At 44.8% G+C, this 19,275-nt stretch overlaps 1 protein-coding gene across 6 annotated transcripts in view; it reads right to left on the minus strand.

Moving 5' to 3' along the window:
• Positions 1-19,275, minus strand: part of galnt13 (polypeptide N-acetylgalactosaminyltransferase 13) — a 542,151-nt gene that overhangs the window by 129,621 nt on the left and 393,255 nt on the right. For all 6 annotated transcript variants that reach the window (XM_068035308.1, XM_068035305.1, XM_068035304.1 and 3 more), the window contains one exon: positions 2,409-2,526. In XM_068035308.1, coding sequence (XP_067891409.1) covers positions 2,409-2,526 — 118 coding nt within the window. The remainder of the gene's footprint in view (positions 1-2,408; positions 2,527-19,275) is intronic.

Below are 19,275 nucleotides of genomic sequence, written 5' to 3' on the forward strand. Positions count from 1 at the left end.
CCATATAAAATGCTTTAACATTTCTTGACCAGGTCACTCCTCAATGTTCTATACTCAAGGGAATAAAAGTCGTGTTTACGCTACCTGGTTTCATAACTTAACCCTTTAAACACTGATATAATTCTTCTGATTCTACACTGCACCCTCTCCAAGACCAATACACCATTGCTGACGTGTGGTGCCCAAAAGTGAATGCAGTATTCCAAATGGGGTCTGACCAAGGCTGTGTAAAACTGAAGCATTATTTCATCCTCTTTGTATTCCAGTCTTCTTGAGATATAGGCCAACATTCCCATAGCATTTTATGATTGCTTTTTGTACCTATCAACTAGCTTTTAATATTTTATGTACTTGGACTCTTAATATTTTATGTACTTGGACTCCCAAAACACTTGTTTCTTTTCGGTTTCTCACCATTCAGAAAATACTTTAATTTGCCTTTCTTGTCCAAAGTGGATGACCTCGCACTTGCCCATACTTAATTCCATTTGCCATAATGCTGCTCACTCACTTAATAGTGGGGTGAATCTTCTAGTCCAGCCGCCGGGAGAGGTGCAGATGTAAAAAATGGCGGCTGGCATGCACAGGCCGTATGCTGCCACGCCGCCGCGATCTTGAGCCCAGCAGCTCATTATCACATGCAGAGTAACCTCCCACCTTCCCGAATCATGTGGCGGGGGTGGCCTCGACGACACCATGAACGGCATCAACTTTTTCTGCGCAGGCACTGGCGTCATTTTTGAAGGGCTGCCAGCCCTGCAAAGAAACTGCAGAGTTGGCCCTCCCCCCCACAACTATACCAAAATACACATTTTCACCCCCCCCAACTACACTATAATGCAGAGTTGACGCCTTCTCCCCACAACTGCACTAAGTGCAGAGTTGATGCCAACCCCCCACAATAACTGCACTAAAAAGTACAGAGTTTACCTTTCCCCTGCCCCACGCTAAAAATTCATAGTTCACCCCTTCCCCCCCACCCCCCCACTACACTACAAATGCAGAGTTCCCCCCTTCCCCACCTCACTGGCGCCAGCTTTCCCTGGATGGGAAAGTGAAGGTGCGTGAGTGCTGCCTTCCCGCTGAAGATCCGGAACTGCTGGTATGATCGCTGCAGATTAGATTTTAATTAAACAGGTAATTTAAATATGTAACGTCGGGTCCCATCACAGAGCAGCGGAGGGTCCGCCATGGGGATTTCCTGCCGCCAGTAAGATTGGGCCCGGCAATCCCAGCATTGGGTTCGGTGGCGGGCCACTGCTCTCTGATCTTCCACCCCCGTTCCCCCACACCCATGGAACCCAAAGTCGGGAGGAGAACAAAATCCAGCCCAAATTGTCTATGTCTTTTTGCAACTTCCCGCTCTCATTTGCACTACATACTGTCTCTTCCAAGAAATTTTTATATATTCATGCATATACTACAGCAGAAATTGTATTCTTAAACTAAAACAAGTTAGAACTGCTCCACTTTCATCATATTTCCTAGCTTTCAATCTCCCTTATATGAAGCACCTTGGAATATTTAGAATGTTGAAGCCAGTACATAAATGCAAGTTTGTTTCCATTTACATTGACAGGAGAATTGCACCATGTAAAACACAATGTATTATAATATATGTCCCATGGCGTTACTGATGGATAAAAAAGACTCTCCTTCTGCTTAGTGTCAGAGGCATTTACAGCACAGAAGGAGGCCATTTGGCCCATTGAGTCCATGCTTCTTTGCCACTCTTTAATTCTTTCTGAAACTAATTTGCACACTAATTTTCAGTTACAGCAAACAAATGAGTTATCTGACTCAGAGGTGCTTATATCACCACCCACATAATGTGGTGCTGAAGTTGAGAAAAATGTGTCAGAAGCAGTAGCCACGACCACTGGACCCCATTTAAATGTGGCAGGGCATGGTCCTGGCAGGTATTAAAAAGGACTGGAGAGTTTTTGGGTGGATAATTCTGGTGCAATTTTAGACTGGAAGTTTTGAGGCGGTAGGCATTGTCGGCTCATTTTACTCTGTTTCCTGCCCCAAAACTGCCAGAAGATGAGCGGTATTGGAGAATCCAATCCATAAACTCTTAAGAAAAGCTGTGCAGCAAATTAAAACCTTGTTCATACAAGATGAGAATATATCTTACTTTATTGGCAGATTTTCTTAACACTAAGATTTTCTCCAGGAAGCTATCATTGCTTATTTGATATATTTTGCTTGTATTGCACGTTGAAGATCATCTTCTTCAAAGTTCAGTCAAAATTATGCACAATGTGCTAAACCAAGACTTAATGAGTAGTTGGAAAAATCAATTTTTTATAAGCACGTTATTCTGTTGACAAATTATATGCACATATTCAGAATTGAGTTAATTATTTTGACACAAACGATAGTTGTAAGATAAACCAGTTACTTACCCGAAAAGACATCTCCAGGTTCTCTCCACCCCAAATATCCATTCCTGCATCATATGTTCCAATTTCTTCAAAATAATCCCTGTCAATGGAAAACAAACCTCCTGCCATGGTAGGTGTCCTAAAGGAAAGACAATAATTCACATTCGACTCTCAGGTACAGATAACAGTAATTCATGGTAAGTACACTAGTTTAATAATGAAAGTAATTATTTGTGAAGTCTCCCAAAGATACACCAATGATTTAAACTTCTGGAGCAGAAGTTTCCTTCTCACTTATCTGTAGTGTACTGATACTTAGAAACATATCTTAAAAGCAAGGAATATTATTTTCTGAATGGGAATGTTGTTTGGATTTACATGTCTGTTAAAGAGGGTGTGGTTTAAGAGTTGTCGATACCAGTGGAGAATTCTTCCACTTATTTCACTGGTGCCGAAAAAAACTGTTTAATATCAATCTATTTGCCATCCATCACATTTACTCATGTTACAGTATGTGTCAAGAATAATATATATGATAATTTCTTTATCAGTAGGAGAAAAAGTTGGTGGAGTCCTGAAATACCAAACTATTAATACATTAACATTCATCTTTGTGTCTTAAATTCACAGAAATAGCCTGATCATAAGGCACTCTGTTTTCTGTTATTGCCAACTGTCATTTGAATTTCCTTTCTTTACACTAAACATAAAAATCATCCTGATACAGGTTAGGACAGAATATTTTTGGCTACATTCCATGACCAGCCAGGAGTTAATTCAAAGCAACTAATGTGAAACTGACTAGGTGGCGAGCAGAGCTAGAGGACTCAAAATGGACTTATTTGAACTGGGAGCATAGTAAGTAGACGTAACAAGTTTGAGAAGGACAAGGAGAGACAGTGCATCACAGTCACAGATAGTACTTGAGCAGAGGGAACAGTTTGTAATGCCAGCTAGCACAGGGGTTAGGAAGGGAAGGTGTGCAGTGGTGTTCCCCAGGGGTCAGTACCAGGACTACTGTTTTTCCTGATATATACATTAATGGACTTAGCTGTACAGAACACGATTTCAGAATTTGCAGATGAAACAAAAATTGGTGAGGAGGATGGTGATAGACTTCAAGAGGACATAGATAAGCTGGTGGAATGGGCACATGGCAGATGAAATTTAAGGCAGAGGGGTGTGAAGTAATACATTTTGGTAGGAAAAGCAAAAAGAGGCAATATAAAGGGTACAATTCTGAAAGGGATGCAGGAACAGAGAGACCTGGGGGTATATGTGCACATATCGTTGAAGGGGAAGGAAGTTTGAGAATGTAGCTAAAAAGGCATATGGGATACTGGGCTTTACAAATAGAGGCATAGAGCTGAATTTTTCCCTCCCACGCTGGGTTCTGACATCGGGCCGAGAAGCAGGAGGCCTTTACACCCCAGCAGGGGAGGGCCAGGTGAATCAAATTACATTGGCATCAGCCAATTAACTGCCATAGGTGCTAGAGCTGGGATCCCCAGCAGGTCATGCCTTGGGATGTGCTGGAGCCATCCCTAAAGGACTTCCAGTACTTCCTGAAAATATGAAGTAACAATGGGAGAGGCAAGCAAGAGGTTCCAGTCACAGCAGCAGTACCAAGGATGGCTAAGCAGCATCCCAGGATGGCCCCACAGTTTAGTGATGCCTCCAGGCTGTGAGGCACGGGGAGAGGTCCTCTTCCCTCAGGAATGGAGGAGGAATTTGGCCTCCCAAAACAAGAAAGCCTGGCTGGAGATTGCAGAGGAGGTTAAAGCTCTGAGGTCACCCCCCAGCACCTCGCTCCAATGCCGGAAAAGGATGAACGACCTCCAGCACACTGCCAAGGTGAGTGCAGAACACAAAGCGAACCCTTCAACCTTACAAGTGTTCAGGGGTTCAAGCGTGATTGCCAACAAGGGTTTGCCCACTCATGCACTGCCAATGTTCAGGCTGCAGCATTGGCTGTCAGAGGCATGGCAGCTGTGTTGTGAAGGGCCCCAGTCAGACACAGCTGACAACTGTGCTGTGGTTGCTGAGTGGCAGCATACAGGAGGCATGCCAGTGCCTTCATCATGTGTAGGCACACTGCCACCTGCTCAGGCAATTTGCTTGTCTACGTCGGGTGTCTAACTATGTTCTTCTATGTACTTGCAGGAGAAAACCGCGTATAACTTCAGAGAACAGGTAAAGATGGGTGGGGATGTCCCCTTTCTGCAGATCCCGACATCGATGGCGGAGGAGGCCCTGGAGATTGGAGGGTGATGGGGGGTGGTGGGGCGGGGGTGGGTAGCAGGGTTCCATCTATGATAGGGAGATAGGAGTCAGGAGTCGGGTGACTGAGTGGCCCAAGGGCTGGCAGGAGATTGTCTCTGAATTAGGGGAGGAATGGTGCTCTTCTGTCCACCACAAGTGGCATGGAGCACCACAACAGGGCCAGTCGCGAGGGTGCGTTAGCATTCCTGTAACCCACTAATTACTCTGCTTTCTCATCAGATCAAAGTCAAGAGCAGCCACCAGCCGTGACCAGGGGACAGTCGTCCACCTCTGGGGAGGAGAAAGGGACCTCAGAGGGTGCACCGTCACACTATTCCCCACAACCTCCACCGGCACAGATACTCGTATCTCCGTGGGTATGCATGTGCGTTTTGATGTGGGGTCACAACTTAGTGAGCACAGCACACATGCGCCAGAGCAGCTGACAGAGGCAGTGACAGACCAGGACACCAACACTCTGAGGACTGTGGAAAGCCAGGGCGATGCTGACCCTGGAGTCATCTGCAAGGTGCCAGCTACTGGATCTGCAGCGTGAGGTCAGGGGACATCTGGCAAAGCTGCAGAGGTTATGCGCACCCTGGCACCAATAGTGAAAGAGTCCATCCAGACTGTGAGTGGAGCCTTGACGCAGGTATGCATGAGCTTGGCTTCTTCCATTCAGAGCTTGGCGGCTCTGAGGGAGAGTCAAATGCAGCAGGTCACTCACTGGATGCAGAAGACATGCTCGGACAGGCATGCCATTGCCATCTCCATTCACTCCATGGAGCAATGGATGGGCAAGAGGGGGGAGAGGCACCTGAATTCGCCACCAGATTCTTGAGCCCCTCAGGTGAGCAGCGAGGTCCAGGTGTGCATTCAAAGGGAACAGGAGCGGTAGGCTGATGCATCTGGGGGCTCCTCTCAGGGTGCTCCTGGAGTGGCCACCACCCCTTTAGCCTCTCTGCCAGTGACACCTGAGCCTCAAGTGGTACCAATGATGGAGGAGACCCCTGCAGCAATGCAGGAGGCCTTCGGTATGCCCTCCAGGCCTCAGGCACCCAGAGGATGGCTGCCAAGGTTATTGAAGCCAAAGGAGCAGCAGGATCAGCAGCCTGCCTCCTCCTCAGCTGACAGTGCAGGAGGAGCATCTTGTAGGAGCACTTGTAAAAGTTTTAAACAGAGCACCTAGCTGCACTCAGGGTTCACGGGTGATTATTTTGTAATGTAAAGGGGATGTTCAGTTTGGAATGGCCCCAAATAAAAATGGAATGTGGCAAGACAAGTGTTATGCCTCTACTTATCTTGAGCTGTCTGGCCTTCAAGGCACCCTGGCTCCCTCATAGGGAATGCTGCAAGGAACTACAGTGAATGAGGTCGATGCCATCCCCATGCCACTATGTTATGTCTTGCTGTGTACTCTTGTTGAGTACAATGAAACAGTAGGCATCAGGGCTGCAGAAACCTGGCACTTTATTGGATTGCTTGGGTCATACAAGCAGTTTCAACTGAAACGTCTCTGTATAAGTGCCTCCCTAGCCTCCCGTGCATGTCTTGCCTCTCTACTTGATTGTGGTCATTGATGTGCTGCTTCATCTGACGCCTGCTCATCATCTTCCTCCAGCACCTCTTCGTCAGAGGAGGCAATGCGCTCATGGTCCTCCTCACTGGCCAAAGCCTCCCCCTCTTTGAAGTGCCAGGTTGTGTAGAGCACAGCAAATCACAACGATACGGGAGACCCTTTCAGTGATGTACTGAAGGGCTTCACCAGATCTATCCAGACACCTGACTGGATCTTCAGAAGCCCTATGGCCTGCTTGATGGTGACCCTAGTTGACCCATGGCATACGTTGTACTTCTCAACTGCTTCAGTGCTTGGCCTCCTCACAGGCGTCATGAGCCATGTCTTCAGTGAGTAGACCTTGTCACCTAGTATCCATCCTTGAAGGGTTGTTGGAAGTTTGAACAGATCTGGCACCTGGGACTGGCCAATGCCATGCTCAGGAGGGCCAGCCAGAAGAAAGATGGCACTGTGGCTGCTTCCCAGGAACTGAGCGCACACTTGAAGGATTCTGCTGCAGTGGTGCCAGACCAGTTGGACATTGATGAAATGGAAGCTGTTGGCTCTTTTGTGGGTGTCTTGATGGCCACATTTGTGCAGTCAATGACACACTGCACCTGGGGGAGTTCCTGTAATGGCCTTGAATCCTACAGCCTTCTCAGCCTGACTGTCCAGATCAGTGTCAAAGAGGATGAACTAGCTGGCCCTCCTGAACATGGCACTGGTGACCACCTTGATAAATCGTTGAGCCACACGGACTGGGAGAGCCTACACATATCTCTGGAGGATCCCTGGAATGATCCTGAGGTATAGAAATTCAATGCCATGGTGACCTTCAATGCAACTGGCATAGGGTGCTCACCACTTCCCTTGGGTGTGAGCTCATCCTCCATCATGGCACACAGTTCTGACAGTCTCCCTGAAGAGGTGGAGTCTTCAGCGATACTGCTGCTCTGACATCTGCAATTGAATTTTGTGCAGTAGATCCTCTCTGGTGGGTAGGCCCGTCTGTGAACAGGAGGCTGATGGCGTGCCCTCTGTGCTGTCCTCCTGTATCCCCCTCCCGAGGGTGATCTTTTGGTGGCCCACAGGTTGCTGCTGCCTCAGTCTCTGTGTCTGTCTCCCACTCTGATGCTCCTCCTCACTGGAGGTCATGAAGTCTGACTGGATGAGGCCCATGGCAGGTCTCTGCACAGAGGTTCCGAAGCCTCCTTCCCCAAGATCCGCATTCCAATCACTGGTGTGCCATTTGAAGGTTGGCACTGTGCCAGCCAACCCTTGACACCCAACTTATTTCCGAGGTGTCATGGCAGTGCCCAAGCTATCCCACCTTCCCCTCTTTACAAGTCCCTCACTACCGATGGCTGTCATCTGCAGCCAGCCATGACCTCCAGCTCCCTCATCATCTTCATATAACTGGCGAGGCTCTGAAGCCCCTTGATTCCCCTGCTGCCCTTACAAAATTCCATTAACCCTGCAAAATTGTAGTCAATTGCCTGATTAACAGGCTTAATTACCTTGCCGCTTTGTCAAAGTGGCTTTTCCTCCCACCTGCTGGAAAATCCAGGATTGACATCAAGGCATCGGACTTACCTCATTATTTTACCAGATGCCCTCCTCCTGATACACCTCCCACTCACTCAGAAAACTCAGTCCATCGAGTACAAAAGCAAGGCACTTATTGATGAACCTTTATAAAAAAATTGGTTTGGCCTCAACTGGAGTATTGAGTCCAATTCTGGACACCACACTTTAGAAAGGATGTTTCGGCTTTAGAGAGGGTGCAGAAATGATTTACAAGAATGGTTCCAGGAATGAGGGACTTCAGCTACTTAGGCAGATTGGAGAAGCGAGGATTATTCTCCTTAGAGAAGATGCAGAGGGGATTTAATAAAGGTGTTCAAAATCCTGAGGGTCCAGACAGTAGATAAACTGTTCCCATTGGCAGAAAGGTCGAGACCAGAGGACACAGATTTATGGTGATTGACAAAAGAAGCAAAGGCGAGATGAGGAACAACTTATTTGTGCAGCAAGTGGTTAGAATCTGGAATGGTCTGGCTGCAAGGGTGGTGGAGGCAGATTCAATCGTGGCTTTCAAAGGGAATTGGGTAACTGCCTGATAGGAAATACAGACAAATGGCAGGGGTGTAGAACTAGTTAAATTGCTCTAGTAGAGAGCTGGCAGGAACTTGAGGGGATGAATGGTCTCCTTCTGTGCTGTCACTATTCTATGATTCTAGATGGTCAGCAATTTAGTGGAAATAAGGTTGAGAACAGGAGGTAAGTCACATGGTCAAGCTGAGCTTGGAGAGGGCCTCAGTGGTTATGGGAGAAAAACTAGTTCAGGGCTAGGGCAGGAGGTGATCCTTGGGGAAAATGAACATATTAGTTTCAATTTTAGTGATAAAGAAGACCGTAAGCTTCTTGCATTTGTTCTTGGAAGTGAAGGTGAAGGGGGAGGAAAGAGGAGTTTAAGGCGATGCTTGGTTGTAATGAAGTCAGGGGTTATATTTTGCATTCCAGCATGATCCTGGACTATTTGGTGATTCATTTTACCTTAGGAAATACATTCAGAGTGTTGAGACATGCATAATGTTATTCATGCACACATCAAACACTGGCAAATTGCAAAGCAAGATCACCTCGGGCAACAGGTAAAATCCTGGAAAATCCTGGATAAGACTCTGATTCATAAACAAGTCAAATCCAGGACATTGCTATTCTATTGTATTCAAAATAACACTTACAAACTACAGGAAATGTCTGCTTCTTTGCAATCTGAGCCTATTTTAATCCAGAATTAGATTATTTTACAGAAGTAGTAAATCTCTCATTTGATATGCAAATGTAATTAAAACACTATCCCAGGACACCAAATAGGTGACATGTTATGCCAACGTACAGCATTTACAGCCCTATATCCACTATGTGTTATTCTGTGCTTGCAGCTGAGGTAAGAAGCTGCTTGATACTTTTCCATAGAGACCACTAAGATGTAAACATGAGTTGGCACTTCTTCTAGGCTTTTGTGGTTCAAAACTGTGAACAATATCAATGCCATTCCACTCTGGAATGAAGGCCAACAAATCAATGTAACAGATGGTAGTCATTGTAAAGTGACAGTTTTTCCTTACAAGAGCAAAACTTGTTAAAAATAACTGCTAAATAATGCCTTAATTAAGTCTTATTCTTTACAAGAAAAAGGAGAAACCAGGAAAATGTAACTGTCTATCAATTATTTGTGGGAATTATGAACAAAAGCCTCCTAACAGTAGAGAAGGTTAAGGGGAGATTTAATTGACGTGTTCAAAATCACAAAGGATTTTGTTAGTGTTATGACCAGATGAGAAACAGGTTGAGGGTTCCCTTTCAGTCTTCACCTGGTCTTACCATACAGGGTTTTATTTTTAAACACATGGTGTTTTTAGCTGCCCCTTGGTGAATTCTTGTTCACCACTTTAAGTTGTTTAAAGAAGAAAGATTGAAATTTATTAAACTTAAACTCTAATTTGGTTGACGCCTACGGATACGTGACGTGCCTATGCTAGCATGCATACGCGATACAGACATGCAAATAGAGACAGAAAAGAGCAGAAGAAAAATAAAGTGGAAAAGTCTGAGGCAATATCGGAAGAGTTTTTGTTACAGTTCTTCGAACTCACTATAGAGTCCTTGATTGTAGGCAGATCTTGCTTTTCGTTGGTGCCCAGTATTCTTCTTAAACCTTGTTCGCTGTCGGAGACTTTTCTCTCTTGGGGTTCATGTGTCTTCAATGGATTCAGAAGCTTGTGAGAAAGAGATGGGAGCAGACAGGAGAGATCTTCACAGTCCAGGAGCAAACAGAAATTCTGCCTTCAAACTCTCTGTGGCCAGTTCAAAAGAAAACCCCAGAACAGCCAGGAAGTCATGTGACCAGCTGGTCTAACCAGTCCTGGCCCTTGTGGATTGTATCCTCCTTAGCAGGTCCTGGAATGTGCTTCCTCACCTTCGCACCTTCGATGTCTGTTAGTATGTAAATGTTTTTTTCCAGCCATTGCTGATCTGTTTAACAAGTCATTTCCTTACTCCAACAACAGTTAAAAATCTATGTTCATGACAAAACTGATGTGCCACATTCTTGGCAGGTGGGGCCTAGCATGACAATAGACTAAATAAGGAGAAGCTGGCTCCAGTGGCAAGAGGATGGATAACCGGAGGGCATAAATCTGAGGTAATTGGCAAAAGAGAGGGGCAATGAGGAAAAATGTTTCTACACAGTGAATTAGGATGATCTGGAATGTATTTCCTGAAAGGGTGTTGGAAGCAGTTTCAAAATAACTTTCAAAAGGGAATTGCAAAAATACTTGAAGGGGAAAAAAAATGTAATAAAGGTTAATGTTCTAATTACTCCAGACGAAGGAATTTCTCTTAGCTAAACTAACTAAGCATATTAAGGTGGCAGCAGACCAAACAAACATACAACAGCTACCGCCCACCGTGGCGCTGGTGGGTCTGAAGAGCTGCTGGCCCTCTGATTGGCCGGCAGCTCTTGCAGGTGGGACATCCTGCCTCAAGGAGCAGAAGCCACAACCTCTGGCATTTAATTGCCTGAGGACTGCAAAATATGGCAGAGGTTGGCTCGCCCTGGCTTTCCAGCCAGAGACTGGGGCCACCACCTCCTTGTAAAATCCCAAGTTGCAGCCAGGGTCACACTATATTTCCACTGCCCAGAACAGAATTTTTTCCCTAAACTGTTCTTTCAGTTACATCATTATGATATGCAAGTTGCCATAACATTTAACAAATCTGCTGTTATACATCTTATAGCTGGTACATATCGCATTCTGGCACCCTATAAGACAGGGACAGCAAGAGAGTTCCACAACTGACATCACAGTTCAGAAAGTGATGCATTCCAAGGGGAGGCAGCCAATTGGTAAGTCGGAACGGGTGGGTATTTCTACACAGTTTTTTACTACTTTCAGTAGCTGAAGTAAAAGTAAAGGTAAGGATTTTAGATTGTAGTCGGTAGTGTTTGGAGTACAATAAGGTCCCTAGTGTAATTAGTACTCTAAATTAAAGAGAGTAACTAAGGAGCTTAATCTCAGGCTAAGTCATGGCAGGAGAGCTCAGCTCCGTGCAATGCTCCTCCTGCACTATGTGGGAAATCAGGGACACTTCCAGTGTCCCTGGCAACCATGTGTGCAGGAAGTGTGTCCAGCTGCAGCTACTAGGTGACTGCATTGTGCAGCTGGAGCTGCGGATGGACTCACTGTGGATCATCCGCGATGCTGAGCACATCATGGATAGCATGTTTAGCGAGGTGGTCACACCGCAGGTAATGGCTGCAGAGGCAGAAAAGGGATGGGTGACCACCAGGAGGAGTAGCAGGCGCAGGCAGGAAATGCAGGGGTCCCCCGTGGCCATCACTCTCAGACAGATATACTGGATACTGTTGGGGGGCTGGCCTCCCAGGGGAAAGCAGCAAGAGCCAAGTTTGTGGCACCACGGATGGCTATGCTGCACAGGCGGGGAGATTAAAAAGAATGGGAGAGCCATACTGATAGGGGATTCAATTGTAAGGGGAACAGACAGGCGTTTCTGTGGCCACAAACGTGACTCCAGGATGGTATTAAAAGCAAAATACTGCGGATGCTGGAAAGCTGAAATAAAAACAAGAAATGCTGGAAACACTCAGCAGGTCTGGCAGCATCTGTGGAGAGAGAAGCAGAGTTAACGTTTCAGGTCAGTGACCCTTCTTCAGAACTGGCAAAAATTAGAAATGTAAAAGGTTGTAAGCAAGTAAAGTGGGGGTGGGGCAAGAGATAGCAAAGGAGAAGATGTAGATAGGACAAGGTCACAGACTAGCTGACCAGAAGGTCATGGAGCAAAGATATGTTAATGGTGTTTTGAAAGACAAAGGATTAGTACAGAAAGGGTGTTAACGGACTGCAAATTGAACAGCCGCAAGTACAAACAGGACAAGTACAACAGTATCCAAAGCAGTATATCTGTTTGAGAAAGGGATGGCTACAGGGGACCCCTGCATTTCCTGCCTGCGCCTACTCCTCCTCCTGGTGGTCACCCATCCCTTTTCTGCCTCTTTTCATGGTTTTTTCATGTTGGTACTTGCGGCTGTTCAATTTTCAGTCCGTTAACACCCTTTCTGTACTAATCCTTTGTCTTTCAAAACACCATTAACATATCTTTGCTCCATGACCTTCTGGTCAGCTATTCTGTGACCTTGTCCTATCTACATCTTCTCCTTTGTTATCTCTTGCCCCACCCCCACTTTATTTGCTTCTAACCGTTTACATTTCTAATACTTGCCAGTTCTGAAGAAGGGTCACTGACCTGAAAAGTTAACTCTGCTTCTCTCTCCACAGATGCTGCCAGACCTGCTGAGTGTTTCCAGCATTTCTTGCTTTTACTCCAGGATGGTATGTTGCCTCCCGTTGCGAGGGTCAAGGATGTCTCGGAGCGGCTCCAGGACATTCTGAAGGGAGAGGGTGAACAGTCAGAGGTCGTGGTACACATTGGTACCAATGACATAGGCAGAAAGAGGGATGAAGTTCTGCAACAAGAATTTAGGGAGCTAGGTGGCAGATTAAAAAGCAGGACCTCAAAGGTTGTAATCTCTGGATTACTCCCGATGCCACATGCTAGTGATTATAGGAATAGAAGGATAGAGCAGATGAATGCGTGGCTGAAGAGGTGGCGCAGGAGGGAGGGCTTTAGTTTCCTGGATCACTGTGTCTGTTTCTGGCAAAGGTGGGACCTGTACAAGTTGGATGGGTTGCATCTGAATCGGAACGGGACCAACGTCCTTGCTGGGAAGTTTGCTACTGCTGTTGGGGGGGTTAAAGTAATTTGGCAGGGGGATGGGATACAGAGTGGAGTTACAGTAGGGGGTGATGCACAGTCAAATATAGAAGAGAAACTGAGTCAGTCTGGAAAGCAGAGCAAATATAGACCTGTTAAGGCACACGTGAAAAATGCAAGGCTGGATTGCATCTATTTTAATGCAAGGAGTCTTACTAGTAAGGCATATGAACTGAGGGCAGTGATGAGAACATGGCATTATGATATTATTGCTATCACAGAGACATGGTTGAGGGAGGGGAAGGTCTGGCTCAATATTCCAGGGTATAGAATCTTCAGGCATGAAAAGGGAGGGGGTAAAAGAGGAGGTGGCATTGCACTGTTGATCAAGGAGTCAATTACTGCAGTAAGGAGGGATGATATCTTAGAAGGTTCCTCAAATGAGGCCATATGGGTAGAACGTAAAAACAAAAAGGGGGCAAACATTTGGCTGAGAGTGTACTACAGACCTCCAAACAGACAGGGAGAGATAGAGGAGCAGATATGTAGGCAAATCTCAGAGGTGTAAAAATAATAGGGTAATAATAGTAGGGGATTTCAACTTCACCAATATCAACTGACAGAGTCTTACTGCAAAAGGCTTAAAGGGGGCGGAATTCTTAAAATGCATACAGGAGAGCTTTTTGAGCCAGTATGTAGAAAGTCCTACAAGAGAAGGGGCAGTACTGGATCTAATCCTAGGGAATGAAGCCAGACAAGTGGTAGAAGTGACAGTGGAGGAACACTTTGGGGATAGTGACCATAATTCTGTAAGATTTAAAGTAGTTATGGAAAAGGACAAAGATGGACTGGAAATAAAGGTACTGAATTGGGGCAAGGCCAATTTTAAGATGATAAAACAGGATCTGGCCAAAGTGGACTAGGAGCAGCTACTTGTAGGAAAGTCTACATCAGATCAGTGGGAGTCATTCAAAGAGGAAATAGTGAGAGTTCAGGGCCAACATGTACCCATTAAGGTGTAGGGTAGGACCAACAAGTCCAGGGAACCCTGGATGTCAAGGGATAGAGAGCATTGGATCAGGGAAAAAAAGGAGGCTTATGGAAGATTCAGAGGGCTGCAAACAGCGGAGGCACTAGAGGAGTACAGAAAGTGTAGGGGGGTACTTAAAAAAGTAATTAGGAGAGTGAGGAGGGGACATAAAAAAACACTGGCGGGCAAGATAAAGGAAAATCCCAAGGCATTTTGTAAGTATATTAAGGACAATAGGATAACCAGGGAAAGAGTAGGGCCCATTAGGGATCAAAGTGGCAATCTGTGTGTGGAGCAGGAGGACATAGGTGAGGTTTTAAATTATTACTTTTCATCTGTGTTCACTATGGAGAAGGACCATGTAGATGTAGCGATCAGGGAGGGGGATTGTGATATACTTGAACATATTAGCATTGAAAAGGAGGAAGTATTAGCTGTTTTAGCAGGCTTAAAAGTGGACAAATCCCCAGGTGCAGATAAGATGTATCCCAGGCTGTTATATGAAGCAAATGAGGAGATTGCAGGGGCTCTGACACAAATTTTCAAATCCTCTGGCCACAGGAAAGGTACCAGTGGATTGGAGGACAGCGAATGTGGTGCCATTATTTAAGAAGGGTAGCAGGGATAAACCAGGTAATTACAGGCCTGTGAGTCTAACATCAGTGGTTGGGAAACTATTGGAAAAAATTCTGAGGGACAGGGTTAATCTCCACTTGGAGAGGCAGGGATTAATCAGGGATAGTCAGCATGGCTTTGTCAGGGGGAGATCGTGTCTAACTAACTTGATTGAATTTTTCAAGGCGGTGTCGAGATGTGTCGATGAGGGTAAAGCAGTTGATGTAGTCTACATGGACTTCAGTAAGGCTTTTGTTAAGAAGGTAAGAGCCCATGGGATCCAGGGCAATTTGGCAAATTGGATCCAAAATTGGCTTAGTGGCAGCAGGCAGAGGGTAATGGTCGAGGGTTGTTTTTGCAAGTGGAAGCCTGTGACCAGTGGTGTACCACAGGGATCAGTGCTGGGACCCTTGCTGTTCGTAGTGTACATTAATGATTTAGACAAGAATATAGGAGCTATGATCAGTAAGTTCGCAGATGACGCGAAAATTGGTGGCAAATGGAATTTAATCCTGAGAAGTGTGAGGTGATGCATTTTGGGAGGACTAACAAGGCAAGGGAATATACAATGGATGGTAGGACTCTAGGAAGTACAGAGGGTCAGAGGGACCTTGGTGTGCTTGTCCATAGATCACTGAAGGCAGCAACACAGGTAGATAAGATGGTTAGGAAGTCATATGGGAAACTTGCCTTTATTAGCCGAGTCATAGAATATAAGAGCAGGGACATTATGATGGAGCTGTATAAAATGCTAGTTAGGCCACAGCTGGAGTACTGTGTACAGTTCTGGGCACCACACTATAGGAAGGATGTGATTGCACTGGAGAGGGTGCAGAGGAGATTCACCAGGATGTTGCCTGGGCTGGAGCATTTCAGCTATGAAGAGAGAGTGAAAAGGCTAGGGTTGTTTTCCTTAGAGCAGAAAAGGCTGAGGGGAGATATGATTGAGGTCTACAAAATTATGAGGGGCATTGATAGGTTAAATCAGAAGAAATTTTATCTCTTAGTGGAGGGGTCAATAACCAGGGGGAATAGATTTAAGATAAAGCACAGGAGGTTTAGAGGGGATCTGAGGAAAAATTATTTTACCCAGAGGGTGGTTGGAATCTGGAACGCATTGCCTGAAGAGGTGGTAGAGGCAGGAACCCTCATAACATTTAAGAAGTATTTAGATGAGCACTTGAAACGCCATAGCATACAAGACTACGGGCCATGTGCTGGAAATGGGATTAGAATAGTTAGGTGCCTGATGGCTGGCACAGACACGATGGGCCAAAGGGCCTGTTTCTGTGCTGTATAAGTCTATGACTCTATGTTACATTGGTGTTAAAATGAATCCCCTCTTACAATACTGAATTTAAGTTAACCATATTTCACATCAGTTATTCTCACAGAAGGAAATAATTTTTTGACAGGAATCAAGATTTAACTACCCCATTAATGAGACTAATAAAATGGCCAAGAATCATTTTCAACTGATAGGCATCATGGGACAAGAGTAATAATCACTGAATAGTTAAACTTATCTTTGATATATTGCTGTTTGTGACTGAATTTTCATCTGCTTTCTGGATCTTTCTTCCTACTCATCTGGCTCACTGCTTCGCTCCCTTCCCTTAAAAACCTTCTCAAAACTCACTTTTTCTTCCAAGCTTCAATCAACTCTCTGAAGGTTGTCTTCTATTGGCGAGTAGCTGACAGCCCTTAGCAACAGTGTTCGGTGTTTATCTTCTACCTATCTGCCATTTCAGTGGGAGGATTAAGAATGGTAACAATCTGCTGCTCATCAATGAGGACCTTACAGGATACCTTTGACTGTGTCTGTTGTATTATCTCTTTGTACACTAACAAAAGAAGCTGAAGGGCAGGTATAAAAGTTTGAATGCAGAGTCTTAAGGAACACTTGTTGCTTCAGCTGTGCAGGAGAACTGAATCACATGACATTGCATCAGTTCCTGTGATGACATACATATTAGCACAAACATATATTTAAATGATTGTATTTAACATACTGACAAATACACTATAACAACACCCCCTTCCCTTAAATGACAACCCCATATAGTATAACATTCATATGTATATGAATAAGCAACCCTTACGAGATCTAAGAAATTTGACAACGAAAACACTGTTTATATTTTTACGGCTGAAGTGGGAGGAGTGCACTGTCTTTTCTAGTTCCACTTCTCCACAGGTCACAACATATATTTAAATATTTACCCAGTTACCAATACGGTCAATCAGAGACTCTACTCTTTATCCCAGAATAAAATCCACCAACCAGGTTTCTTTAATAAACAGCAAAATTATCAGTTTATTATAAAACAAGACATAACCAGTAACGAAGCAAAGCCTTAACACACAGATTGAAATATGAAAGTTCCCTTTTATCTTAGCCCCTCACACACACCCGTTAACAGAAAAATAAAGAGATTTACTCTTTAGAGCTCTGTTACAAAAAAAAAACAAAAAATATTTTGGTCAAATACTTGTTAATTCTTGAAGAAAAGAGAGAAGATATGGAAAGATGTCAGTTATCCCTTTTTGGTTTGGCATCCCAAATACACGCAGACGGCTGTCACTGGGATCTTTCTAGAACAGTTCTTTTCAGGTGATGTTGAAGATCAGTTTGGGAGGTTTTCCAGGGAAATACGGCAACAAGAGTTTCTGGCAGGCTTTTCAGGAGACATGCAGCATCAGTTTCTCTATTTCTTATACTTGATTCTCAGGAAGTTCTCAAAGAGATAGAAAAGGTTTCTGATGGTGACCACTCTCTTGGCTGGTTTTCTCCAACTTCCTTCAAAACAGTTCACACCCCAACACACTATCCAAAGCAAAACCAAATTTAATATCTCAAAAGTCAAGCCTCCCGACCCCTATAAATCTTGACCTGTTACATCTCCGTAAACATCTCCCGCAAGTCAAAAAGTGCCTGCTGGGTATTTAACTGAAAACAGGTGACTCCCAGTAAATGTTGTTTTCAAACAAGACCGCTCAATGTCCTTTCAATGAGCCCAGTGGAAAAAAAATCCATGGAATCGTTTTCAGTTTTCCCAAATAAAACAATGTCAATAATTCTAAAATACGAGTCCTCAAAAAAAAAATTTAATGAAAAAATATAGAAACACCATCATAACAACATAAAACATTCAACTATAACAAGAACATTTGGAACACTCCTCTTCAAGATATTGTCTACAATTGGAACTGTACTGGTTGTCGGCTGACTCGACCAGACCTTGTGACAATGATATGGAGGTGTGTTCTCAAACTGTCCGTCCTCTCCTCCTGAAGGTTGTGTTTAGGAGGATTGTCCTCAGTTGTCAGTGTGTTGCTTGTTATCTCTTTGTCTTTAAAACGTACACGGGTACACACAGTTGATGCTGATTGGTCGCATTGTACATGGTTAGCAGAGAGTCCCCTGAAATGAGCTTGATTCCTTCACAGTATTGCACCATTTGGTGTTGTCACTGCATACGAACATGGTTCTTGGCACACCGTGAAGACCTCTGCTGGGATCCATGTCTGTCCTTGCAAGTGAAGGACCCTCGCCTTCTGGCCAAGTGGCGGTAATTCTGCACCCATATGCATGTCATGTGCGTCTTTCATCTTGTCTTGTTTCAGATGTAGCCGGCCTATGAGCGAGGACGACTTGGTGAGATGATAACTTGGTAGTGTGGTTCTCAACGGTCGACCAAATATAATCTCAGCAGGTGATGGCAATCCGGAGTCTAATGGCATTGCACAAAGATGCAATAAAACAACTTGGATATCTTGCCTGGTTCTAAACACTTTTTGATCAGTGATTTGACTGTCCTGACCACGTATTCAGCTAACTCATTGAACGAGAATATCTAGGTGATGATGTGACATGGTTGATGGACTATCATTCACACATATCCTGGACAGACGTCCAGTGTATTGTGGGCCATTGGTGGACACCACTTCTAACGGGGCACCAAAAAGACTAAAGATGACACCAACAGTGTTGGCCACTGCGGTACTCGAGGTGTCTCGAAGCTTCTGCACATTAGGAAATCTGGAGTGATCATCAGTCACTAACAGATAGTGTTCTCTGCCCACAGAGCTGATCGTTTGCTATCTTGGTCCATGGTGATGATGGTATGTCATGCAGTTAGAGACGCTCTTTTTGTTGACTAGCCTGGTGTTCCTGACCCACATCACAAGATCTCACCATCTGGACATGTCATTGCTGATGCAGGCGAGTCATTTTGTTCTTTCTATTCCCATGTGTCCTTGGTGGAGCTGTCCAAGTATGTCAGACTGAAGTGTTGCTGGTATGAGTACTCGGTGTTCTTTGAATAGTACTCCATTGGATTTACTGATTTTGTCTCTGTACGGCCAATGTGTTTTTAGATTCGAAAGAATCTCCTGAATAGTCTCAGGTCAACTCTCTACAACGATTTGCCACAAAGTTCAAAGTCTCTTTGGAGTTTCGGTCTCTTGTTTTGACCAAAGCACATGAGATTCACTTTGTAGACATCCTCCAAACTTGCACAGACTTCATCCACCTGAAAGTCAAATGGTATTTGTTGCACCTTCCCAGAGTTGGGCAGTCAACTTACAGTGTCCAATAGGATCATCTGACTACCAGTTTT

This window comes from Heterodontus francisci, chromosome 7 (genome assembly GCF_036365525.1).
Source record: "Heterodontus francisci isolate sHetFra1 chromosome 7, sHetFra1.hap1, whole genome shotgun sequence".
Classification (NCBI taxonomy): Eukaryota; Metazoa; Chordata; class Chondrichthyes; order Heterodontiformes; family Heterodontidae; genus Heterodontus; species Heterodontus francisci.